Source organism: Chelon labrosus, assembly GCF_963514085.1.
Source record: "Chelon labrosus genome assembly, chromosome: 18".
Classification (NCBI taxonomy): domain Eukaryota; kingdom Metazoa; phylum Chordata; class Actinopteri; order Mugiliformes; family Mugilidae; genus Chelon; species Chelon labrosus.
This window is the reverse complement of record NC_140351.1, coordinates 21,181,234-21,206,332: the sequence shown is the minus strand read 5'-3', so window position 1 is coordinate 21,206,332 and position 25,099 is coordinate 21,181,234. Positions and strand designations below refer to the sequence as shown.

Sequence of the window (25,099 nt, the reverse complement as noted above, 5' to 3'; positions counted from 1 at the left end):
CCGGACCCAGAACCTCCTTCTCCGCACTTGACGCGCGAACCCGTCTGAACTTAACGCGGCTCCAGCCTGCAGTCCTCTTGGCGACGTTTTATTTTTTTTTTCCTTTGCACATTTTTAGTCGCCGAGGCGCCTCTTTGAAGGACGAATGACACCGGCTCACCTCATGATTTCATTCTGCTAAAAGCTCCTGCGAGGCGGCACAACAGTTTCTCTCCATGGCGTCTCCGCAACAGTCAAGAATTCAGTCGTATCTGGAAAAGAATAAAATCGGACCCTTGTTTGAGGTGAGTGACCAAAATAAGCAACTCTGAAGTTGCAGGCTGCCGGTTTAAAGGACCAATGCTTTGCACCAGACTGCGTTAATCCAATTTATTTACAGTTTGTGTACAACGGCTAGCGCACATCTGCAATGCAAGCCATAACAAACTGTGGATAAATTCAAGTGCATCCTTACTCCGTACACCTGATGTGTTGCAGATGTTAAAGCAAACAGCTGCATTTATTTTCATGCACTGAGGTGCGTGGTTACAGCGTCCCACTGCGCTCTGTTCTAAACGACTGTAGAAACCCATGAAGGATTATTAACCGCTGTGTTTACCCTCACATCTCAGTGCCTTAGCTTCTTTGTTAGTGATTTGCATTTCAGAAGATGATGATGGAGCCTGCACTCCCTGCCGGTGGCACTGTTACAGTTTGTTGAAGTTGGGGTTACTCAGAGGCGCCAGTTAATTCGGACCGCACTGTGAGTTCTGGTACGGAAGGCACCGCGTAACCAGGTACCAGCGTGTTTGTCAGTCAGTGGGTCTGTGTGTTCACCGTGGGTTGTTCCGGGTCACATCCAAGCAACCCGGGGGAGAGCATGACTTCATCTTTTGTTTGCCATCGGATTAAGTCCTGAAAGCAAGGCTGCTCAGGTGTGTGAGGCATAATCGAAGCAAAGGCACAAAACAGCCAGCTCAGAGGCAGCAGCTCTGTGAGTGCTTATTATTATTATTATTTATTATAGAGTACAATGACGTGCACTGCGTACATTCACATTCACGCGATGTGTTTCACAATGTGCTGACGTTTCACTTCTGTGCCTCAGCTGGTGGAAGCGGCGCAGACGCGAAGTGCATGTAAAGCAGACGCAGCGAGGCCTGTTTCAGCACCGTGGACAGAGAAACATGCACTCCAGACTGGAAACCCTCCTCGCGAGGCCATATCAGTCAGTGAGGCTCAACTGCACGATGATAAGGCCTCTGTGTGCTCTCTCTTGTTTGTCCACCCCCCTCCATCTTCCACCTGCCCCCCCTCCAACCTCTGTTCTCTGCCTCACTTCTCCTCTCTCTGTGCTTTCTCTTTATTCCTGGCTCCGTGCACAATTAAATTGTGTCTCCTTTATGTGACAGTTGAAGATGATTAAAGCAAAGTGCTTTAAAGGTGATTCTCGTGGAGCAGATCAAAAGACACTTGTTTGGTACATCTTACACATGCTGCATGTTGCATCCTGAAGCGTGTCTTCAAGTTGCCACACAGGCTTCTTCTTCTTCTGAAGACAAGGAGGTGGAGCATTGCTGAGTTGTTGTTTTTTTTTTTCAGTCTGAATGGTGTTGGGCTGTAGAGATGTTCAAGGGAAATCAACAGCAGCAGGAATGAGGTGTAGAATAGATGAAAAATCTCCTGGGTCTGTCACTCTCTTCACGAGAACATGATGTAGCTGCCGCCTTCCCGCTGCGCTTAAAAAAGCCCTTGTCCACTCCATTGTTGTCCCAAAGAAAATCCATTCACGGGCATTGAGTTGTGAAGAAACAGGGTTTTTTCTTTATATTAGAAGAAGAATCAAAGAGAGAGGCTGGAATTCTCTTTGCAATTTACTTTTGGATCAGATGTGGAGAACTGGTGCAGTAGAAGTAATGATACAACTGTTCTGCTGCGCTGCTGAAACCAAAGAGGAGCTCTCCCTGAAAGTTGGATTCAAACGCTGGCACGACACTTGCAGGTGAATTACGCCAGTTGGAACCCTCATGCATCATTAGGGACATTTTTGTCCATTTGGGCAAATGTTTGCTCTTCAACTGGCCATCATTTTGTTTCATTTTATTGTAACAAAGTCACTCTTTACACAAAGTTTAAAATTCAAAAAAAGAGATAAAAAATTCTAATAGGTCAACAGAACAGTGTGAAAAATAATTACTACCCTCTTGAGTCATTAAGGACAAAAATGTCCATGTCCAAAAATGCTATAAAAACTTAACTGATTAATATTTTTGTCAGCTGTGTCTCTTAAACCACTTCAGCACTTTACGAAACTACCAAAACTTCAATCATTTTGAAGATTTTAACCGTTCAAATGCCAATTTGATTACTTAAAGTAACTGTTTTTACGAAAACACAAAAAAATTGTTATTTTCCATAAAACTAATGTTAGGCTGGGGCATTTTTTTCAAATCAGTCTTGGATATGACCACGATTATCTAAAATACTGACTTGATTGCATTTTGCATTTTTGTGTGGCATCAGATTTGAAATTTACTACCTCCTTGTGACCTTAGCAGACAAAAATGTCCCATTGACTTCTATTATAACCACATTTTTTAATCTCTCAGCCAAGTCACAATATAATCATTCATTCTGCAATATTACGGTTTAACTTTTATAGAAAAATTGTCAAATTTGTCATATTTAGTGTTACACTAAAATCAGCCATTTCCCCATTATAGGGCCTATGCATAAAATGTTGTTTTTGTGCTTGTGTTATTGTGCTTAGCAGGCTATTTTAAGGTGTGTGTGTGCATCTGTGTGTGTGTGTGTGTACACACAGCCATATATGCACTCTTTCAAGCCCGTTCTCTTACTGCTCTTCATTGTGGAGAAAACAAAACCGGTTAGTGAGTTTATGCACCTGGCTGGACTCCTGTCACTAACTGTTGGGAGCTTGGTTGTCTGGTCATTTCACGTTTTTATCTCTCTGTGAGCTACATGCCGCATGTTTTCATTCTGACCCTTTTCCACAGAGAAGACAGTCTAGCTCCAAACAGTTTGTGACAGGAATGTTGAATCGTTTTTTCTGTCATCTTTTTTGAAGTACAAAACAAACTGTTGTGACAAAATGATGAGCTAAGCTGTTGTACAGTGTGCACTTCCTAAATTTGTCTGAGGCAAATTCCGACGAGACAAACCAAGGTGATGACCAGTGACAGAAATACGCTGGCTGTAGCATAAACCAATTAAAGAATAATGGCATTTCCTGTACAGTTCACCAGTAACACAATGCTGACAGCAGTGGATGGCATAATTCCCACAGAAAGAATAAATGGATTGTCTCCTGCATGTTTCGCATTGATCTTCATTGTTGGTGAAGGATGCACAACTTACAGACAAGTGTACATCAGTCATTAAGACTGAAGCCTCTACAATATTTCTACATATAGTTGAGTCTTTTGTCATACTGAGCCCTCTCTGTACATAAAACCCTAAACCCTTATGTCACCCTCACTCTCATGTGCACAGCCCCGCCACTCCCTCCTCAGCACACAGCTGCAGTTTTAAACAGTATGACTAACAGTGAATGGGGGTTCATTTACTCACTCTGATGAGACACAGCTTATGATTTGCCAAAGAATTGATTTTTTTTTTTTTTTCTCCCCCCGCTCGCTAATGGAATGGTTGCTTTGCAGAGATACCAAGCTGAGTCAACACTGCCGGAAAATTCTCCCCCCAATCCTCCCCCCAAAAAAGCAAAGTAATTGCACTCCAACTTATTGTAAAGCATTTGAGTGAATCAATAATCCCAGAAAACACCCTATCGTCTCCAATCATGTAACAGTTTCAGCAAATCGTGAAGAATCCATGGCATCAAAGCAAGTCGCATGTTTCTTCGGCCTGTGCTGTCTTAAACAGATATAACAAGCCTGTTAGTATGCGCCGGCACACATCGGATAAAAGCCCCGTTCCTTGGCATTTGTCAACATATCAGAATCACCTCAGTTGCATGAAAGAACCTGTATAATTCTTTAATCTGTGTTTTATCAAAGACGAGCTGCAAGGTTCTGACATTTTAACTTGTGTAAAAAGGAGCAGCAGGTATAAAATGGAGCAGTCTTTGGCTTCACAGGCAGGCGGAGTAAAACCCGCTCTCATGTTCCTCCCTGCTGTGACCTGTCAGTCACATCTCAGGCCATGCAGTGGTTCTTTTGGAACAGTGAACAGATGGATCACGTAGATGTAGCCTGGATCAAAACATTCCTCTGTTGTGAACATGAACGGGTCATTTAGAATTAGAACACGGTTCTGTGAAAGAATTGGAGTCACAGTTCACAGATCAGACTGACTTTTTCCTTTAGCGATTTATTAACTTGAGCGTAATGTACAGTCAGTTAGCATCTATTATTAACCGAGTATTGCGGATATTAATGAAGTGCTCATAAGTAATAAACTAGATCTAATACATATTTTATAAAAGGGAGACACTACAGGTGAATAATGCAGAAAAATCAGCTCATAGACATCACTGTGAAACTTCCACTGGCTGACAATAATTCTGAAGCTCTGTGCTTAAATATGCAAACGAGAAGAATCTGAACTTATGATCATTTGTACAACTGGGTTATTTGATAAGTTCATTTTGTTGAGCCAAAGGTTTTTATTCAGGGTCTTTTGGACATCTCCTTTATAAAAAGGAGTCTGTCAACAGCGAGAGAAACAGATGAAAAAATCAGGATATGAATGATAGATGAACAAACCCCTCAGCAGAAATCTTCAGAACACAGATAGGAATAAAATTTAGAAATCGTAAAAGTCTGGCTCATGTTAGTGATACTGAAGTGGAGATTTCTAGATCAGATCAACAGCTTGAGGAATGCACTGTAAAGAATAGAAGAGACTGCATTTGCACAGGTACGAGAAAGTGCAGGTACATTGGAATGCTTGTCCAAGGTTCCCAGAGTTGGCTGTTTTATAAGAAAACAAAAAATAAAGGCAAACATTTTAAAGCAGCAGCTGTAAAATTCCATAAATTATCATTGTTGATGTCAGAACTACTGCTATTAACAGATACGACTCAATGTTCCTTCTTGGTTACTTACATCAATTCAATACCTTTTCGAAAATGTTACCTTTTAATGTTCCCTGTCTCTTAAATTACTTCCAGTTACTTTAAAAAAACACTGACTAATTGATACGTCGGTGCAAAAGGCTGGGATCCCCGGCTTCTTAGAGCACACCAGTATGATTTGGCACCAAATTCAGTTAACAAAGCAAGAGAAGAGAGACCTGAATGTTGTATTCTTAGACCTGGCTAATGCTTTTGGGTCAGTACCACATAGTCTGTTATGGGAAGCATTTGACTTCTTCTGAGTCCCAGGTAGTATAAAAAGCTTAGTCAAAGCCCCCAGCTTTGTTTGGTTCATGGTTCAGTCCACATCAACGGGGCGAACCACGGTAGATTTGTTTGTTTGGGTCGTCAATTCACTGTTAAGCCTTCTTGAGGTGTCGTGGGCCTAACTTAATGAAACATCGGTGAAGGGAGGTGCACTTGAAAACCCCAATGACATGCTGCATACTGCTGTTGACTAGGCCAGGTATCTGATGTCTTCATGTTGGTTGGTAGTGATATTTCTTTGTTTGGTTTGCTGCTGAGTGGTACATATAAGCCAGCCGCATTCGGTTAGCTTATATTTCACGAGGTTTGAATTATCCTCTGCTGCTCTGTGGGCCTACAAGCATTTACTTTTAGACTTAGATTGTAAGTTAATCGTCATATCTCATGACCGTAGGTTTGTTAGGGTTTCTCAGTTGGACAGGGCCTATAAATGTGTTTTGCCTCAGATCTTGGCACAAAGGAACATCAAATCCTGTGTATTAAAGAATGATCTCTTGGTGTGTCGGTTTTACACGAATGTCCAAACTACTAAACACCTACATTTATATTTTGGATGTTTTCTCTCCACTAGTGTGGAAGCAAAATGGCCCGAGATCTCAACATAGACCAGTTCATGAGAAGTTTTTGTCTCGACAAGGTCCGGATTATTGTTTTTAGCATAAGTTGTTTTATAGGTAGTTGTACTTATATCACAATTAGATTCTACATGTACGCTTTAGTCAGATGTATGTTCATCTCATTCCTCCCGCTGCTCTCTTCTCTCTCTTTTTCTAACTCTACCCAGCCAGCCTTAGGCAGATCCATATGAGCTGGGTTCTGCTCAAGGTTTCTTCCTGTTAAAAGGGAGTTTTTCCTTGCTTCCTTGCTTGCTCTGTGGGTCTTGGGACGGGTTTCAGACCGGCTTCTATAAAGCTTATCTAGATAATTTGTGTTGTTGCTGACGCTATATAGCGAAATGAAACGAAAACCGAACTGAACTGGTGCACAAGATGTGGACACCGATGGCCATAAAACATCAATGCATCCATATTCCACGCTGTGCTTTTTCTATACATCTACTCTCTTCCATAGCTCACATAGCTGCCTCTTGTTTACTTTTATAAACAAATAATTTATTGTTTTCAGTTAGTTCTGCTCAGTGAGAACCGCATGGATTTTGAAATCGATGAAACAGAGCACCGACATTGTACCTGCACTTTGTTCCAGCCAGTAACTCGCGTAAAGGAATTCAAATCAGTAACCTGCTCACTTTCTTCTATTGCTGCTGCTGCTCACGCCTCAAGTTAAATGACTTGCCTTCTCCCCGTTGGTTTCTCTGAGTGAATTGTATACCCACCCTTGGTGTGGAAAGAGCCAGGCACAAAGGGGCTTGGCTGTGTGGTTCTTCTAACGTGCTGTGCTCTGAGTCTCAGTTGTGCAGCCTTGCAGTGTTGTAAAGAGGAAGGACACATGCACACCCTGCCTGACCTATCGATCCGCTCCCCTTAGAGCTAATTTATTGGAGTTGGTGGGATTGGGTTTAGGTGATTTTCACCGACATTAGTAGCAGTATGCCACGTCTGACTGTCTCAGTTGAATGATATTGGTCCTGTATGTGTGTAATTTGTTGGCTGCAGTGATTGATCATGTAGTTATTATCAGAATTTCACTGGAATTCCTGGACAGTTGCAGAGAAATAGATGAGAATCTATGAAATGTGTCATAGATGTTTCAAGACATTTATCTGCAAAATAAGGTCAGTGTCTGACATGTAATTACGGACCGTTTAATATTCAGTATGAGAAGTGAGGTGCTTTTATCATCCTCCAGAGCAGGCTCATAATGAAGCAGAGGCTTTTTTTTGTCCTAGTTTCAGCCATCGGTATGCCAGCAGGTTATTATTGCATATAGTTGCAACTTAACAGAGTTGCTCACTTTCATTTTGATTTTAAAATCCTTTTGAAAATCGTTTTAAAAGTCAGTGTAGTCATTTCGGAGTAAAATTAATTGCGATTTCCCGTGACAGTTTTCTTAAGACATGCGAAAATTGAAATAACGCTTGTTACTTTTGCTGCCCCCCCGGGGTGGGACAACATTGGAATTCGCGTTTGCAAGTCAGCACCAATCAAAATTCAGAGGAGGGAGTTTGGACTGGTGAAATTTTGTCATAGTGTGTCAGAGGAAAAACGTAGCCACAGACCCAAATCCTATCAGTTAGACCCACGTCTGGTTCAAATTCAGCGACGCTCTTAAGTGTGATACCTTCGTGTGGCAGTGGTGTGGCCATGTATGGGTTAACAGAGCACTCCTTCAGGTACAGTTAGAGTAATTACTGCGAGACAGGCAGCCGAACACTCCGCCTGAGGCCTGGTTGGTCCTGGGGGAGTAGAGGAAGGGGCGAAGAGGCAAGGCAAAAGATATCAGTGAGATCAGGCAGTGAGACGATGAGTTTAGTTCAGAATGAGGATGATTTAGAGCAACGTAAGGCAGGGGCAGGGACTGTGTTGGTATCTGTGGAAGTACGGGAAACAGAAAGAGAAAGGGAGAGTGTGCGGTGGCTTCGATGCATGATAATAAAGTTATCATGGCCACTTACAGTGCAAGGATCCTGATGGCTGACTGCTGTGTGTAACTGATAGCCATGCTGGTGGTGTGAGTTAATTATGTGATGCAGAAAGCCTTGACATTTTACCCTGTGTTTGTTCAGCTGGTGATTAATCACTGTATGTGTGTGCATGTTTGTCCAAAGAGGGGGTAAACACGTGTCTGTGCACGTACTGTATGTGCTCATGTAGTTGAATGCTGGCCATGCATTTTACGAGCAGATTCACATTTCTGCGACACGCTTTTGACAGCTTTGGCCCAAGGCACTTATGTTTTTTGGTCCTTTATCCATAAAGCATATTCATTTTTGGAAAACCTTGATTTCAAGATCAAAATCATAGACTGTATATAAATATGCACAATGCGTCCCCACTTCCTTGCACTGGCCACTGGCCACTGATGCTGTTCTCCTGGGGATACGGCCAGCGCCATATTGCGATTTTGGAGCCAGAGTCTGCGCAGTACGGTCCGAGAATGGAGCCACGCAGAGCCGCAATATCGATGACCCACCCGCACACCCACCACACTCACTCGCGTTTCCGTTTAATTAATACTATGCTCTGCTCTACCTCCACCAGTTACAAAGAAATGTTGGATTATACACTGTAATTTCTTTTTTTTTACAACTCTCGCAGTCCTGCAGGACCGCTTTACAGAGCAGTTGGCATGGCAACTGGTAGTCACCATTATGTCACGTCCTGTTTCTATAGCGTCAGATAAATTAACACAGAAAAATTGACACTTGAATATGCATCAACATTATATTAACTACCTAAAATGACAGAGAAAACAACCTTGGAAAAAAATATTTGATGTGTATTTTAGTGTTTCAGTTCGGCGCAAGTCTCATCCACTAACATGGAGGAGGTGGAGCTTATGACCTATACTGCAGCCAGCCACCAGGGGGAGCTCTACTTGCTTTGGCTTCACTTTGAAGGAGCAGAACAACGTGTATATATATATATACACACATATATATATATATGGTCAGAAGTTACTTTGGCCTCATGTTAGGAACCCATGTTGTGAATACCTTGAGGGAATGTCTTTTGATTTGGCTCAAACATTCACATGCACTGTAAAAGTAATTGATTAGAGTTTGGTGGTCAAAGGTCACTGTATCCTCCACTATTCGCCCAGTGACTCAAGAATTCATGTGCTATTTCTTACATTTCTTCGCACTAATGTCTTATTGGATAAAATTATAAAGGGATGACCTTTTACATCCTAAAGGTCAGCTTCACTGTGACGTCATAACGTTCTGCAAAAGCACTTTTCTGACCATTATTGGACGCCATAACTCAGGACCAGAAGGGAGTGTGACCTTGTTTTGCGTTCGGTCCAACGGTGAATTGATGACTTCAAAAAATGTGGCAATTGTATGAATGTTCTCTGCTCTACTACTGCTGTGTGGAAGACGTGCATGAAGCATCCATGTTTTTGAATCCATAGCTTCTTTGGAGTGGAATGTTTGAAACTGTCTGTTATTTTGTTTTCAGCTTTTTATGTTAAGCATAATTGGCCAGGCTTGTGCATCTGGACCGCCACCTCTAACAGACTAATAGACTAAGGACTAGGCTCAGGTTGCATATGACGACAGGAGGAAGTAGAGAACATTCTGTAGTTTAGGCACTGTTAGTGGTGGAGTTGAGCCTGCAGATGAATCATGAAACTCTCAGTTAGGTGTACTCAGCACTATAACATCCTTAAGCGGTGGTGACAGGCACAATTGGCATCGTATTTAAAGAACAGCCTCCAGGAGCCATTTCTGTTCGAGGAAAGATCATTGGTCAAGTACGGAGCCAAATGTTCACAAGCTCCACACCGCAATCTGTCTTGACTGTGACAGGGGAAGCAAACAATAAACTTAACCATACTGGATTTTAGTGAAATAAGGGTCATTAGCAGATTAGCATCAGCAAAGTCTGCTTTGTTTTTTTATCATGTGTAAATTATATTCATTTCACTTTAGAATAAAGTCATAATGTGAGAGAAAAATATTTGAACCCAAACCTTTGTTAAAATAATACGACAAAGCAACAAGAACAAAATACATTTAGTTTACACTCATATCTAAAAGAAAAACACTTAAAGGAGGAGTCTTACTTGAAGGGTGACCCATTTGTGCTCAAAGAGCCACCAAAGTAGTAGCAACAGGACACATTTCTGCTGTTGCAAAGCATATAAATACTGATTAAAATGGACTTTGCTGCAGCTAGCACCAAGCAAATAAAGGGTGCATCTCTTCTGATGAGTCTTAACTGGTTGAGCCAGCCTGGTCAGGTGACATTGCCTCTCCCCTGGACTCCTCTTCCGCACGATCTCCTCTGCTCTTGTCTGCTTGCTTATTCAAGGTCTGGATCTCTTCCAGTGGCCTCTCTCTCTATCTCTATCTCTCTATCTGTATCTCTCTCTCTCGCTCTCTCTTGCTTGCCTCGTCTTTGCCTAAGTTGGCTCATCATGTTGTCCTCCTTTTTATTTTTTTTTTACCAATATTGACCTCTTTCTGTGTACATTGGAACGACACACAGACCCTCAAGATCACCTCAAGTAACCCGTGAGAGGACTTTGTATTCCCATATTTTTTAAGAAATAGCAAGTAAATTAATGGCCTCTAGTGCAGGCGACAGGGACAGGGAGCTGTCTTGGGAGCCTTGGAGGAGATGTTGTAATAATAACATTTTATTTTACCCAAGGACAAGTCATGAGACTTTAAGGCTTTAAGTTCCAAATATGCTGAAACTGATAAAAAAAGGCAGACATGAACTACACCTGTGCTATGTCTGTCCTCATTCATACAGTATGAGGACAGTTGTCTCAGTAGATAATGGACACGCAGCCTCCTAGGGACACTAACATAATAGAAAGCAGGCTCGTGTAGAGTAAGTGCCGTGTGCTGGAGGCTCAGTGTCTCCCCACATCCATGTGTCCATAGCTCAAACTGTCCACCGGAAAGTCTACAGCAGCCGAACTGGAAATTCATCAGCGCACAGGTCGACAAAAAGAACAGCAAGGTTTAGACAAAGCCACTTAAACCACAGCGCTTGACTCGCTGCATCAGCTCTGTCAGAATCTGTTACTACGCTCTTTGTGATACCTTCAGCGATTCCCACGAGATAAATCTTTTCTTTCTCCGTGTTCAGGGTCACAAATGGAAGAAAAAAGGCGAGGGTGGAAATGTTTGTTGTACGGCTGAGGACTCTTGAGCAGAGTGGATTCTTTCTGCCACCTGAGATTGAACTCGAGATTAGTCTTTTCTGATTGTACGGTTCGAGTTCTTTCTTCCCTTTTCTTTTCCCATTTTTATGCCACTGTGAAATTGTCTCCTCCTGTCATTCAGTCTACCAGCCATATATGACCTTCAGAGCCTTTCCCGTTTGCTCTCCGTCTCTTCTTTCAACTTTCAATTTGGGGAGTTTGTTTAAGTTGCAGTGCAGCATCAGAGTGAGAGTATCATGACTGTCATCGTCCCCCGGGGGGAGTCCTTGAGAGCTTCCAAGGACACGGGTGTCTCTTGGCCGGCTGACAGCCTGTCAATTACCGTGACCAAAGCAAACAGCCCGGGGCATGCAGATATCTTGACAACGGATCTGCACAGATATGGGCTCCTTGTCTCGCACCACCTGTTGGCCTGAGCACTGTGGAGAGACTCAAACTCTCTTCCTCTCTTTATATCTCCCACACACAAACATATGCTGTTCCGCTGATGGAAGTAAGTCCAAGCCCAACAGCATAAAAGTGTACCTGTGTACAGAAATATTGACCTAAATTTGAGTCTGCATCTTACTACGGTTCCCGTCAGAGAAAATATGATTACCAGGCAAACAACCTGCGTATATCCAAGATACTAGCGTTATTTAAAGCACCTCATTACCATAGAAAGTGAAAGTGTCAGACACGGTAACCTTACTCCGCTCCACATTTGAGCAATGTAATGTATGCATGTGCACCGCGCAGGCACGCCGCGATCCGCTCCTCATAGCTCTGTGTGTTGGCTTTTTTATGATGCCATTGTTTATTTTGAAGGGCACAAAGCTTCACGCTCATTCAGCAGCTTTTGTCACGCTGCAAGTGGAACACTGCGTAAGATATTAAATCAATATATGTTGACACGAGAGGGTTTTACAGTGGACACGCGGGCAGAATGCATACGTCCTGCCTTTCTCCGACAATTTGTCCATCTGTCTTTGCAGCTGCCCGTTGTTTAGCTCATTCATCTAACTCATGCCTGTGCATTTGCAGAATCCAATATGCTTCTCTTTATTTCTTCTCTGCAAATAAATAAATAAAAAATAAAAACTATTAAGACTAAGAGAGCCTGGGGGTTTATAACAGAGTTCTGCAAGTTAGCTTTTTGTATAATCTATCAAATTACAACTTATCTATAGAGCTTCTGCTGGTATGCTTCAATGCAGTAATTAGTACTTTTACGTAGTAGCTTAGTAGTTAGTGGATTTAAATTATTAAACACAGACCACAGAAATCTATTGCAGCTGCAAGGAGTAGTGTTTTACTAAGCTATAAATGTGCTGTGTATTGTCTTCGTTTTAAAGACATTATTGCCTTTTTCTAGTGAGCTTTTAGACCATAGCTCTCTTGCAGAGGAGCATGGTGTCTCCATTCTTAGATCTGCAGTTTGCAGAGGACCATTTCGGCACACTCACGCGCTGCCAGCTGCCAGAGCTGCCGTAGACACGGGGGGGCCGGGGGGGGGGAATGTCCCCCTGACCAATTACCTGATTAGCTTTCCGAGCACACGCAGCTCAGCCGAGGCTAGTCAGCTATAATGCACGCTCTGGCTGCATCTCTGCGTCCCTCCGTACCGCACTGAAACATACACATACTGTATGCAGATGCATGTTCACATGGGCAAATGCAAACCAACCACAAAAGCATTGGATTCTGTCTTTGTGTGCATTTAAACACACACTCGTTCTGTACATTTTTGCCAATTCACTGCAGTCCACTAATGGCTTCTTTGCTCCACTGCAGCAGTCATCCAGGAGTCAGATGCTCTGGCTGGCTTATACTGGTCACACAGAGTTCATTCCCATATCATACTGTGCCAACACACACAGCCACTAATATGCAAATTTAACCCCAACCACCATCTTCAACCGTTACAGTTAGTCCTTATAGCTGCAATGCAACAATTTAGTTTTTCGGTCGTCTGTAGAAAAAACACTTTTCACACTGTACTTTTCTTGTACTGAGTGTATTATGAAGTCTTACTTACTTCTTACTAGGTCTTTCATTGCAATGCTTGTGTTCACTTTTGTGAAAGTGTGACTATGAGTAGGCACAAGATTAGTCAGGATTGCCAGTTTGATGGCGAATTCCCATCATGCACTTGACGGATTTCAAATGAGCATGCAGAGTGGGATGTGGCCTCTGCCCTCAGCACCTGTTACTGTGACTCCTCATGTGCTTTCCTTCTTTCCACCATCTGAAGTTATTTTCTTCTGTGTCGCAGTTAATGTTTATCGATAAGAAGTAAACATTTTTGTAACAATATGTTCCCAACACTAAAATTTAAGTTATAGAGTCAACCAGACTGATCTGCTTATCTTTTTATTCTTCCATCAGATAACAGATGCTCACTTAAAACCAAACTTCAGAGCACCACTGACTGACCAAAGGCTATTGTGTTTGCTTACTTGTTCATCCTCGTCTCTTGACAGACTGAACAAGCTTGCTGACATCTTTTTACTAATTGACACAAAGGGACATCTTCTTAACCATCTATTTTTTAAGATACTGACGCTCTCGGTAGTTAATTCCTGTATCTACATTGAGAACAAGTGGATTATCTCACCACTTTTGCCAATTCTTTTCTCCCTTGACAGCGAAGTCAGCTACAAAACAAGTGCTTTAAGGCTTGCAGGGATTGATTGTGTTTCTCATCTTCCGCACAGTAGATAGCCTGCTGCACTGGCTCCACTTTCTCACTCCTTTCATCTAACGCTTCTCTGCTTTGCTCTGCTCCTGTAGGAGTTGATGACCAAATTGATAACTGAGACTCCAGACCATCCAATCCCTTTTCTCATTGATCACCTGCAGACCAAGCAAGACAGCCCTGGCAAGCTGCACAGAGCTCTCTCTGGCTCCGCAGCACTGTGGGCACAGAGCTCCCCAGGTTGGTACACACACATGGAAACACTCGGACCCGGTATTAACGTCCACCCTGGGTGATCTGATCACATTTGGCACCTCGCTTTAAATTGCGTTTCCGCGTGCATCTTGGGATCAGATCAGTTCCGCGCTGCATACGCAAGTAACACAGGGTACATCATTTGGGGAGCAGTAGGATATAGTGCAGGCAGCTGCAGTTTTGCTACTGCAAGCAGTAGCCCCGTTTGTTGTGCGTGTGCATGGTAACATGAAGGCAAATGTCGAACATAATGAGCTGTAAAGTTTCTTTCTGTCACAAAAATCATACACACTAAGGTACATTAATTTGTTTCTGTACTAACGTTAGATGTTTTAGAGAACTGCACAAAGTTTTGATTAAAACTGTGTTCAAATGATGAAAAGTCTCTAATAACAAAGGTCAGTAAAGGGCAAAGTCATTACTGAGGAAACTTAAATTAGATGCATTTTTTTTAATAGTGGAATCACACATTGCCTACTCATAGTTGGGTAGAGCTTCAAGAATTGTTTATATTAAGTCTCTCATTATGAATGAACATCACTTATGGTGCTTTTGTCTTTTCTGGTGTTCATTCAAAGAGGCAGTTGTGTGTTTTATCTGAATTAATGAGGCAAAACTCTCCTTCTGCGAGAGGACGTTAGTTGAGTTGGCGGTTTGTCAATGTGGCCAGGACACAGTCCACCTCCAAATGTGGTCTGAGTGGTTGGATCTCAAATGTGTAGTCAATGTGTCTTGGGTGTGTTCACACCTGTACCTTTGACTTGCATTGTAACCGCACGGTTGACATTTTTTTCTCTGCCATACCCTTTAGTAAAAATTCTGAAAACCTATCTTTGACTGTTTTTACCTCATTCACCGCATTGAGTAGTGTATGCAACACCGATTATATCCACTGGGTGGCGCTGCTGTTCAGAAATATTATTGTCTGAAAGTTGAAACACCAGAAGTGATTCGGTGCTGCTAGCTCCTCAAAAATGACAAATAGTACCTGTGAAAGTTGAGGTAAGAAAAAAATCTTTTCAGATATAATTTCTAATTTCATAAGTCAGACAATAAAATACTTATCTTTGATTCTTCCGAAAACGCGGTTGACCGCTGGCTCGGTTGAGTTGCCAGTGTTAGCAGTCAGTCTAAGCCTACCTTAAGTCGCTAATTTCTCATTTTGCACCCGTTTTCTAACCATTGCCAGTCTTTCAATTTGTAAGCTACACAGACATAATTATATCCAAATGTTTGCCTGCGTGTGAACACATCACACATATCTTAACCGTGGCTTTTATACTTTATACTTTTATACAGCTGTCTGAAGCCTCCCATGCAAATCTTGATGGCGCCATTCATTTGAACAAATGGTTATTGCTCAAAAAATATATATCATACAGCTATAATATTTTTACATGTCCAAATATTCAGTTTGCAATATACACACACACAAGTCCTCAAAGCTAGATAGATAAATTTAGGTAACTCCTTTGAACATCTGTAAAGAGATGTATGATTGTTGTATTTGCTGCGGTAATATAATATTAACCGTGTTTGTTTCTTGTTATCTTTAATGAATAATGGACTGTTGCACAATTTTTTATTTTGAGCTTTGTTGGTTAATGAAAATATATTACATTATTGGTTTCGTAAATTATTTACACGTAAGTTAAACAAAATAACAAATTATTTATAATACCCAAAAATGACCCTAAATTGGCAAGTCAGTCGGCTGGTTGAGTTGCCAATTTAGGGTCAATTAGCTTCCTGATTGGGTAATTTTACAAATAAAACCCGAAATGTTGCGAAATGAAGATGCAGAAACACAATTTTACCAATAAATATTTTTGTTGCAAATGTATTTCTTCGTTTGGAAGTTAAACTGACAACTTGTGACTGGATCTCTCAGGGCGCATGTTAATACCAGGTCTGAACAGGGATCATACTGCCCTTTGTGCGCACTCCTCTCTATGCTGTTGTATTTCTACTTCAGGTGCACCGTGTTCTGAACAAATATTTGTGACTGTCTCTCCCAACAGAAAGCAAAAACACTCGAAGGGAGTACAGCAACTATGAGAAGCCATGGCAAATTCACCCAAAGAAACCGAAAAAATCAAAGAGCGACCTGGCCGTTTCAAGTATCTCTCCACCTTCGCCAGAATCCAAGTCCTGTGAGTTTAATCTTTGTGCCGTCACCATTCCCATCAAAGTTTTTTATTTCCTGATTATGATTATGTTATTACACACACAGACTCACACAGTCATCATGCCTTACAGTATAAACCTGCGCAATTTTGATGACTGTTGTATCGCTTGTTTCCCAATTACATGCTCTATTGACTTTAATCTCTATTTTTTAATTTGATATAATTATATCTAATTAAAGTTAGTCACAGTGTATAGTCCACTGTCCTCCTTCTTGCCTTCAAGAGCCCTGCAGATGAGTTCATTATGAAGTGCCACTTTTCATACACTTTCTTCTGCACTTCTACACACTCCAAAGAGGAATTGTTCCCACTGCATTCATGGAGAATATAAAAAGAATATTCTCTGCTGGTAACATTTATGGTTTTGTAATAAATTACCGCAGTTGTGATGTTCGAATGAGGAAGTGGGGACAGGTCAAATGGGGAGCAAGCAGAGCCATAGACTACTTCAATAATTTAACACTGTGCTCTGTCACTGCCAGACCAAGTCTATTTTAGGCTGCGGTCGGAGCATTGCTCACAATCATGAGGAAACGGGTGTCGAGATGAGCGCATCGAGCCAGAGAAAGGACAGTAAGCGAGTGGCTGAGCTGGGAAGCGCATCAGGGTGTACTTAGCCGTAACAGCGTTCCTGCTGGCCGTTCGCAGTGAGAAGCCTTCAAAGCTACACGTGAAGTCAGATCACATTAAAAATACACGCATAGGTGTTTTGGCACGCAGAGCTCATGAAAAATTCAAATCAAAAGAACTGCCGATCGTCGTTATTGTGCATTTCATATGCAGCAAAACAACACATTAGTAAGGGTCCACTAATACATGAACATCAAAAATAATCTTTCACGATGATATGAAGTGCTCTTCCTACAAGTCTGGCGAAGGGTTAATTGGCTTTATAACCTCACTTCTATTTGACTGATACATTAACGGGTTGATCCAGTGGGAATTTAATCCTTAACCCCTCATCTAAACTATTAAGATACAGCACTGCGCTACAGTGAAGAGGACAGTCTGTATTTGGCAGACACATTTGCTCTGTGTTTACGGTTGTTACAATGCCAAGCAGCTTAGTCAGGGTAAACAAGGGTAGAGGAAGGAAGGCACTCTCAAATAGTCACTGTTGGGTTTATTTATTTGTGTGCGCTAGCAGCAGAGGCTCCCTGCACCTGTCACTGCGTATATGTTTCATTCAAACGTGCATGAAATTTATTCCGAAATCCTTCGCGTTATTTGTAGTTTCCCTGTCGGTTCAGGCGCTGACGAGTGGCCGGTAGACAACCAGTACATTTGTTTGGCATGCCTTCACAACCCAGCGGTTTTTCATGTTGATTCCAATTCTCCTGCGTTAGAGCATATAAGAACGTTAGATATGGATGAACTATGAAGTAATCCCTCAGCTATAAAAGAATAACGCTCTTTGCTTATATAAATAATGTCTGAACCCAGCCGTCTATGAATTAACCATCATGTGGAAGCTGGTGGATGCTGCTACAGGACATGGATATGTAGGTCATTTCCTGCTTGTTTGATGGCATGATGACTTTCCTCTCATGTGTTTCCATCGCTTGGTCCTGCAGTCAGTTCCCAAACAAAAACCGTATCAAGCTGTGGAGTTTGCAGTTCGCACTGTAGTATAGTTGTTTTCTCTTTCACTGTTTTTCGTGCGTTTTTCCACCCAGGTTTGTCTGTGACTCTTGCAGAAGGTCTGACATGAACTGTGTGCTTGTGTTTGTGCAGTGCCGCGCTCAATCGAGTGCCCGTCCTGGGACTGGAGGGAGAGCCGTGACTTCGACGAGCTCAACCACATTTTGCGGGAGAGCAAGAAACTTGGCAAGGCCCTGGAGAGCCTTTCACGCAGTGAGTGGCTGCAGCTCAAGCAGAGGGCATGCGTACAGTGCATCATACCAGCGGTGTTTAGAACATCCTAAAACACGGAGCTAAAGGCTAGGCCTTTCTGTAAATGTGGCTGTAAATCCTCCAGAGATTCCAAACAGAGCAGCTAATCTCACAGAAGTAGTCTAAGCTGATTTTTTGCAATTGCTGTAGGTGCTTCTTTGTGCTTTCAACCTTTTCTTCTGTCTGCAGGCATTGCCATCTCTGATGAGCTTGACCAGGTAAGAATGAATTAGCCTGCAGTCTTTATTAAACTCATAAAGCTATAATGACATTGCAGTTTGCATGGAAAAGCTCTATCTGTCATCTGCTGTGCAGACTCGCTCGTGCTACATCAAGTGAAAGTTTTGCAACTTTTACCTTGGTTGACAGAGCAGCCGCAGAGCTATTTTTCTGATGATGAACTGCTATCTCATGGGAGTGATGTGAGAGAGTGATACTTCAGTAAGCATGTCCTCCATCTCCCTTTCCCCCTGCTGCTTCACTGTGAATCTCTGTTCGCAAAGCTATGTCTGAGCTCTGTCTTTGTCCTCGCCTTGCCCCAATTCTCTCCCAACACAATGCTGTGGTGGTGCCCAGGCTGGAGATGCACAGATCGATTTAGAAATGATGGGTCTGGATGAGAAACACAGCATATGGTCTGACAGGGACTTCACTTTTTGCCCAGTGCAGCAGCACATGTCCAACATCCTTGGCTGGCAGCCCAGAGATTTTCCTTCGTTTCTGCAGGACGGGACACGGAACGAATACTAAACACCTGCTGTGATCATGCAGAGACAATAGAATTTGATACCATTCGGGATTTAGTGAAAGACAAGGAGAGGTATCTTTGGTTTTTGCATGGTGCAGGGTGTAAATGTGTGCTGCGTGGCTTTGGTAGCAGAATGAGAAGGAAGCGGATATCAGAATAACACAGCGCTGCTTTCAAAGGTCTATTATTCAGAAAAACATAATTATAATTTCATGGTGAGCTGTTTCCTTTTGATTGAAAACTACATTTTGTGTTTGTTGTTGTTTTTTTGCCCCTAATGTTGTGTGTGCGCTGCTCTAGAATTTGGGGAGATATAACTCAGTTCTGCGCCCTCGAGTAATTGGGGAGTGGGCCGGTCGGGAAGAAGACGACGCAGACCCTCTTGCCGCTGAGATGCTGCACCCCCCCGTCCCCCGGGCCAAGACTGAAGTGTGTTGGAGTGGAGACAGCAGCCCCGCCGGGAGGTTAGTGACTGTCATTATGTACTTACGTAGTCAAATATTTGAGTGTGAGCGTGCGTGCGGGTGATTCAATTTGAAAAAGTTTAAAGATTTCCAAAAACTTCACCAAGCTATTGTTGGCTCTTTAAAAATGAGGAGGTAGGCTTCCAACTGTGGCAGCCTGAGGAATGCCCATCTGAATGGGTTTGATAATCCCATTTCAAAGGCGCGATCAAACACGCTTGCCATGATACTGCTTCAACCCAATTTCAAATTAAAGCTAACCTCATTTCTGTGCGCTCAAGGCCAAAGGAATTTTGTCCTTGTTATTATATAAAATGGCCCCTCTTTGACAGTATATCACGCCCTGAACTGTAAAATCATTTGCCGGCGTCTTAGAAACCTATTTAACCCCTCTTTCTCTTTTGAATTTGTGTTTGAAGGACTCTTCAGGTTCCAAATAGCTCGATTCCTCTTGGACATCCCTGCCAGATGTTACGATCGCTATATGTCCGTTCATGTGTGTGTGCGCGACATGCACAGCAGCTGCTGATGTGACTAATTAAAGGAGGATGGGATATAGAACCATAAATCAAGCGCGGGCCTGAGCTGACATACACACAGTGTTAATCTCATTAGGTTACTGTATGGGTGGATTATAGGGAGAAATCACTTAGTTAGAAGCCTGAGCTGGGAGATAGGGATGTGTGTGGGCTCACTGATGAGCTCTGTGTTTGTGTAAATGTGGTGTTTTTTCGTGTTTACCTGTGAGGAGTGTGAGAAACTTGTGTGCTTTAGATGGTACGGCGTCCCGAAATAATCACGGGTTCTTCGCCTCATCAACCAGACGAGTACTTGGCTCACGAGGAGATCACTTATATATCAACTCTTAACCGCTTTTGCTCCCGCTTCTCATTCTGTTTGGGGATTTAGATCAATTCCACCTCATCTGAGATGTTTTCTGGGCCAGAAGTCAGAAATCAAAGAGACATAAATAAAGTGGTTTATTTGAAGTTGGAAGATGTATATTTTTATTTTTTATATTTTAAATTTTACGACGGTGCAATGAAAATGGCCACTGAATTGTAACATGGCTGGTTAGTTTTAGAATTTATATCCAGGAAGTTAAAAATGACCACTTTGATGAAGCGGAAAACTGGCAAAGACCAGCACTGGCCTCTCTTAAAATCCCTTCTGAGTCTTAATAGGCCATCTCCTCTGATGCTCAGACACTTTCAGACTACAGCTCTATTTTTCTTCTCATGCATTTGACCTTTTTATTAAATCCGTCCTCTCGCTTTAGTAAGTTTTCTTTTTCTTTTTTTTTTTTTAGTTTGAAACGTATTGCTTGTCTCCCTCATTCCAGCCCACCTGTTGCAGATGACCCCGAGTGGAGCTGACAGGTGGTGACAGCTCTCCGTATGATTGGCTGCAGGGCCCAGAGGAAAGAGTGCAAAGGGCGCATGGGAAATCAAGACAGAGCCGAGAATATACAGGGAAATGCTTTATTTTGACAGAATACTGTATGTCCGGTCAAATGGGACTTTCTCTTCCAGTGTCGGTAACACAAACTTTTCTTACACTTGGCTGTGACTGTGAATACCGATTCACTAAAACGCTGCACAGGATGCGCTGCACAAAAGGGCATAACGCAATGACAACAATGCAAAAATAATTACTAATACATTGCCCATTCCCCTCTCCTGTTGTTGACCCCATGTATGTCCAATATTCTGTTTCTCTACCAGGGTCTAACCCCCCAAAAAGTTCCTGTTCAGGGGTTTCAGCTTTGAGGTTGAGTTTGCAGCACTGAATATTTTTTGATATTTGGTTGAGTATTCTCAGCATTTTGTGCCCAGTGGCGTCAAGCACAAATGGTCAAAAAGGGAGTCCTGGTGACTATCCATTACTGTAACAAATATTGCAATCTCAGGAGTTGCACTCCTACCTCACCCCACCATTTTTCTTCACTGTGTGCACTTTATGTGTGTTATAGCTGTACGCCACACTGAAATAGCCTTGACAAACCGAAAAAACTAAAATGTGTAGTACAACATAACCGACTGTGTCACGGTAGAGTGGGCTTCATCTTTAGTGAAGTATTTCCACACACATCTATGAACCGCTGCTAGTTTGCTGCAATGACCCTGTCTTCTCGGAGGCGTCCGTGTTGTTATTGTCATGTGATCGGCGACTAGTCGACTTCCTGCTGAAAGTGTCGTGGCACAGCAGGGAGACATCACACAGGGAGTCGAAACGTTGCCCAAAGGGCCCCCTCGGCTCCAGTCGTGTCACCTCCTCCAGCCTTTGTACCATTCTCCTCTTGATAAGCAAACGAGAGCAGGTGAACCCCATCACCTGCTGCGTGATGGGTGACACTTGGAGGCATAAGAAAGAAAAAACACAGAGCGCATGTAACACAGAATAAGAATTTCTTTCCCACAATATAATTCTCTCGCTTCTTTTCCTCCCTTTTACAATGATCAGGCATAACATTATGACCACCTTCCTAGTATTGTGTAGGTCTTCCTTGTGCCTCCAAAACAGTTGTGACTCATCAGAGAATGGACATGAGCCTTCTGAGGGTGTCCTGTGGTGTCTGACAACAGAATGTTGATAGTGGGGGCCTTTTTCGTTCTATGGGTTGAGGGGTGGGGCCTCATCCCCCAGCTCAGTTTGGGAACTAGTGAATTTGGAGGCTGGGTCAACAGTTTGTGCTGTTCTTCATGTTTTTTTGAGTTGTTCCTAAACCGTTTTTGTGTGTCTGTGTCAGGCTGCATCCTGCTGGGGATGGCTGCTGTCATCAAGGAGTATCATTGCTATGGGATGGGGGTGCCTGGTCTGGTCTCTGTGTATATCCTCATATTTTACTCGTAAATCCAGCAGATAATGTTCTCTTTTTGTGTATTCAAACAGGGAAAGATAGCAATAAACAAGGAGGTGGTAGGTGAGAGCCGGCTTTGTGGCTTACACTTGTTTTTATTTTGTGGTCTTATTTATTCTCTTTAATGACCGGTTTGCACCACTTGAAGTCAGTTCCTGGCGGAGGTTGGTGAAGAAAATTGCTGACATGAGATATGAGCCTATTATATGATGCAGTTCTTAAAAGTAGTGAAACTTACTCCACGCAGGATAACAGAGTGCAGCTCTTTCTTTTTTTATTTAGTATTTGTTTTTGTCACAGTTTTCTGCCAGGTTTGCTGTCCTTAGCTTACTTAAAAGCTTATCTTAAGGTTTGAGAGGACTTTTAGCATTCACAGCGAAATGTCCCAACTATTTTTTTTTTCTCTTCCAAACCACACGGTTAAAGAAAAGACAGCAGCGGTGGAAAAACACGCACACATGCAGAATGCAGAACACCCACCGCCTCACTCACTTTTGCAGATAAAATTAGCGCAAACACCACAGGGTATGAAGAGGTATCTGTCATCTTCTGACCCTTCCCCATTAGCTCCAAATAGAAGTCATTAAACTGAGATTAGCATCAAATTAATACTCTTCCGCCCCTATAATCCACGCCCTCAGCCAGTGTGATGTGAAAATGAATTCCGCCAATACAGAGGTAATGTAGAAGCCAGTCTTCTTAATTATATAGGAAAAAGGAGACATTATTTTTGATAATCTTTCCGGGTTAGACAGAGATAACACAATTTCACATGGGATATACACAAAGGTTTGGGGCAAAGTGTTATGAAGAGTAGCAGTCTTCTCATCCATTTAGTATTTTTAATTAAAAAGCCTGAGATCTGTTTTGCTATATGGTGCTGTGTTACTGCTGCGGTAAGCGGAATACAAATATAAACATATATGTTATATATGTGTGCATAAATTCTACAGAGATAGTGGAGTTTTCTTTCCGTAGCTGCATCCTGTGGCAAACGGCAACTGTGTAAAAGCGTTGGCATCTGAGCACCTTTGATTATGAAGTTAAAGATCAAAACAGAGTGGTTCTCCCTTTCATTTTTATATTCGAAGTCATTTTTAGAAAAGGGTAAGTCAGATTTCATCAATATTTTATGGTTTTTCCACAAAAAGGAAGTATGTGTGTGTCTTTTTGTGTATATTTGCTTAAATATATAAAATAATTATTTGTCATGCTTGCGTCTCCAGCTGATTACAAGCTACAGGTGACATTATCAGCACCTACAAGGTTGTAAAACCTGCGGGCTTCTTAACCTGACATCCTCCAAACCGCTAATGGTTTGTGGTTAGTTGCTACAGCTGTTGCTCTGTTGCTCACCTCAGACCAATTATCCCGCCGCATCTCCTCCCCGCTAGCCATTTATAGCGAGGTGTTCTTCACCTTCAACTGATCGTGTGCCGTATTTGTCTCTAACAGCCGTAGAAAGACTGGTGGACTGGGTGCAACATTTAGTACACACTGCATTTGAAATGTAGACGCGTTTCAAATGTAGCCTGCACACGTCCGATGCATATGCAACATTTCGTAATTGCTGGAAAGCCTGAGTCGGTGCGAGCCTCACAGATGATGAGAGGATGTAATTACACAGTTATTATGAAACGTGCTATTTATGGCTGGGTGTTTCCCAGAAACTCAAAGCACTGTGCAGCCTTCAACTTTCTAATACTTTATAAAAAGAGATAAATTGCGTGGAAATACTTGTTATTAAGTATCCAATATTTTTACTGTGCATTTCTCCCTCAGCCTGAAGATGGAAACAAAAAGCAAAGGGTTGAAGGAGCAGCAGCAGCATCACAAGAAGCTCCTGGCAGCCATGTTGTCCCAGGACTCCTTTGATTCGGTCAACAGCCCCGCCCCCTCTGTCGTGGAGGAAGAGATCGAGGACGAGGACGACGCCATGGAGCTCCTGGGTAGAGAACTGCTTGCATGCACAGACACTTATTACAAATGTGTGGTAACATGGCATTGATTATATCGCTCAGCTGCTTATGAGGCAGCCTGCGTGCATCAGCAGATCCACTGTACTGTCGTTTGCGAGACACCTGCAGCAGTTTTTGTTTCGCCAAGAACAACTTTCTGCATTTACCTTCCGCGTGTCTCTCTCTCTATATATGCGTGAAGCACTGACTAAGCTCTCTCTCATGTGAAGACAGGAAGAAAAATCATGACTCGGCACTTCGTGTTTAATTCTTCTGCAGAGCTCCCCCAAGCATTTCATGATAAAATCTGCAGAATTCCACTTGGATTTCACTGACTTTTTAAAGTGACACTACAACAGCACTACTTGCCCTCCAGTATAAAACGGTGAACTGTGCATTGAGTGGGCTTCGGGCAAAAATCTGACATTTTTTCTGAAGGTGTCAAAAACAGCAAGAGCTGGTCAAATATGTGCTAACTTCTAGCCCTGTTGTAGTAGAAAGGAGCATAGAGATAACACCTAAAACATTCATTTCACTGATTTTATAGACACAAAAGGTCAAATGCCGTACTGTAAATAAAAATAAAAAGATTAAGTCACATGGTGTGCTCACTTGTGCTCACCCTCTGGATTTTTTTTTTTTCCCCTCAGCTGTGATTAAGGAATATTGGTGCTTTTACAATTGCTCTTTCTGTCTTTGACTACATGCATACACCAGGTTTAGTTCTTTGCATAGTTTAAAAGCAGGAAACCGCTTAGTGACAGGGAAGTAGATTCCGCACTACTAAAGTTAACTATGTAAACGGAAGCTCAAACGGAGGAACGTGTTGTATACGTACAGACATGTAAAGGCAAACACCGTGTACGCAGCAGCTGTATGCCTGGATGAGCG

At 42.5% G+C, this 25,099-nt stretch overlaps 1 protein-coding gene across 1 annotated transcript in view; it reads left to right on the top strand.

The window, feature by feature from the left end:
* Nucleotides 1–215: 215 nt before the first annotated feature.
* Nucleotides 216–25,099, top strand: part of cUnh8orf34 (chromosome Un C8orf34 homolog) — a gene marked incomplete at its 5' end in the record, with an annotated part of 66,070 nt that continues 41,186 nt past the window's right edge. The window contains 7 exons of the mRNA XM_084565622.1: nucleotides 216–284; nucleotides 13,937–14,081; nucleotides 16,118–16,249; nucleotides 18,020–18,139; nucleotides 18,368–18,396; nucleotides 19,227–19,390; nucleotides 24,033–24,199. Of these exons, the coding sequence (XP_084421748.1) occupies nucleotides 216–284; nucleotides 13,937–14,081; nucleotides 16,118–16,249; nucleotides 18,020–18,139; nucleotides 18,368–18,396; nucleotides 19,227–19,390; nucleotides 24,033–24,199 (826 nt within the window). The remainder of the gene's footprint in view (nucleotides 285–13,936; nucleotides 14,082–16,117; nucleotides 16,250–18,019; nucleotides 18,140–18,367; nucleotides 18,397–19,226; nucleotides 19,391–24,032; nucleotides 24,200–25,099) is intronic.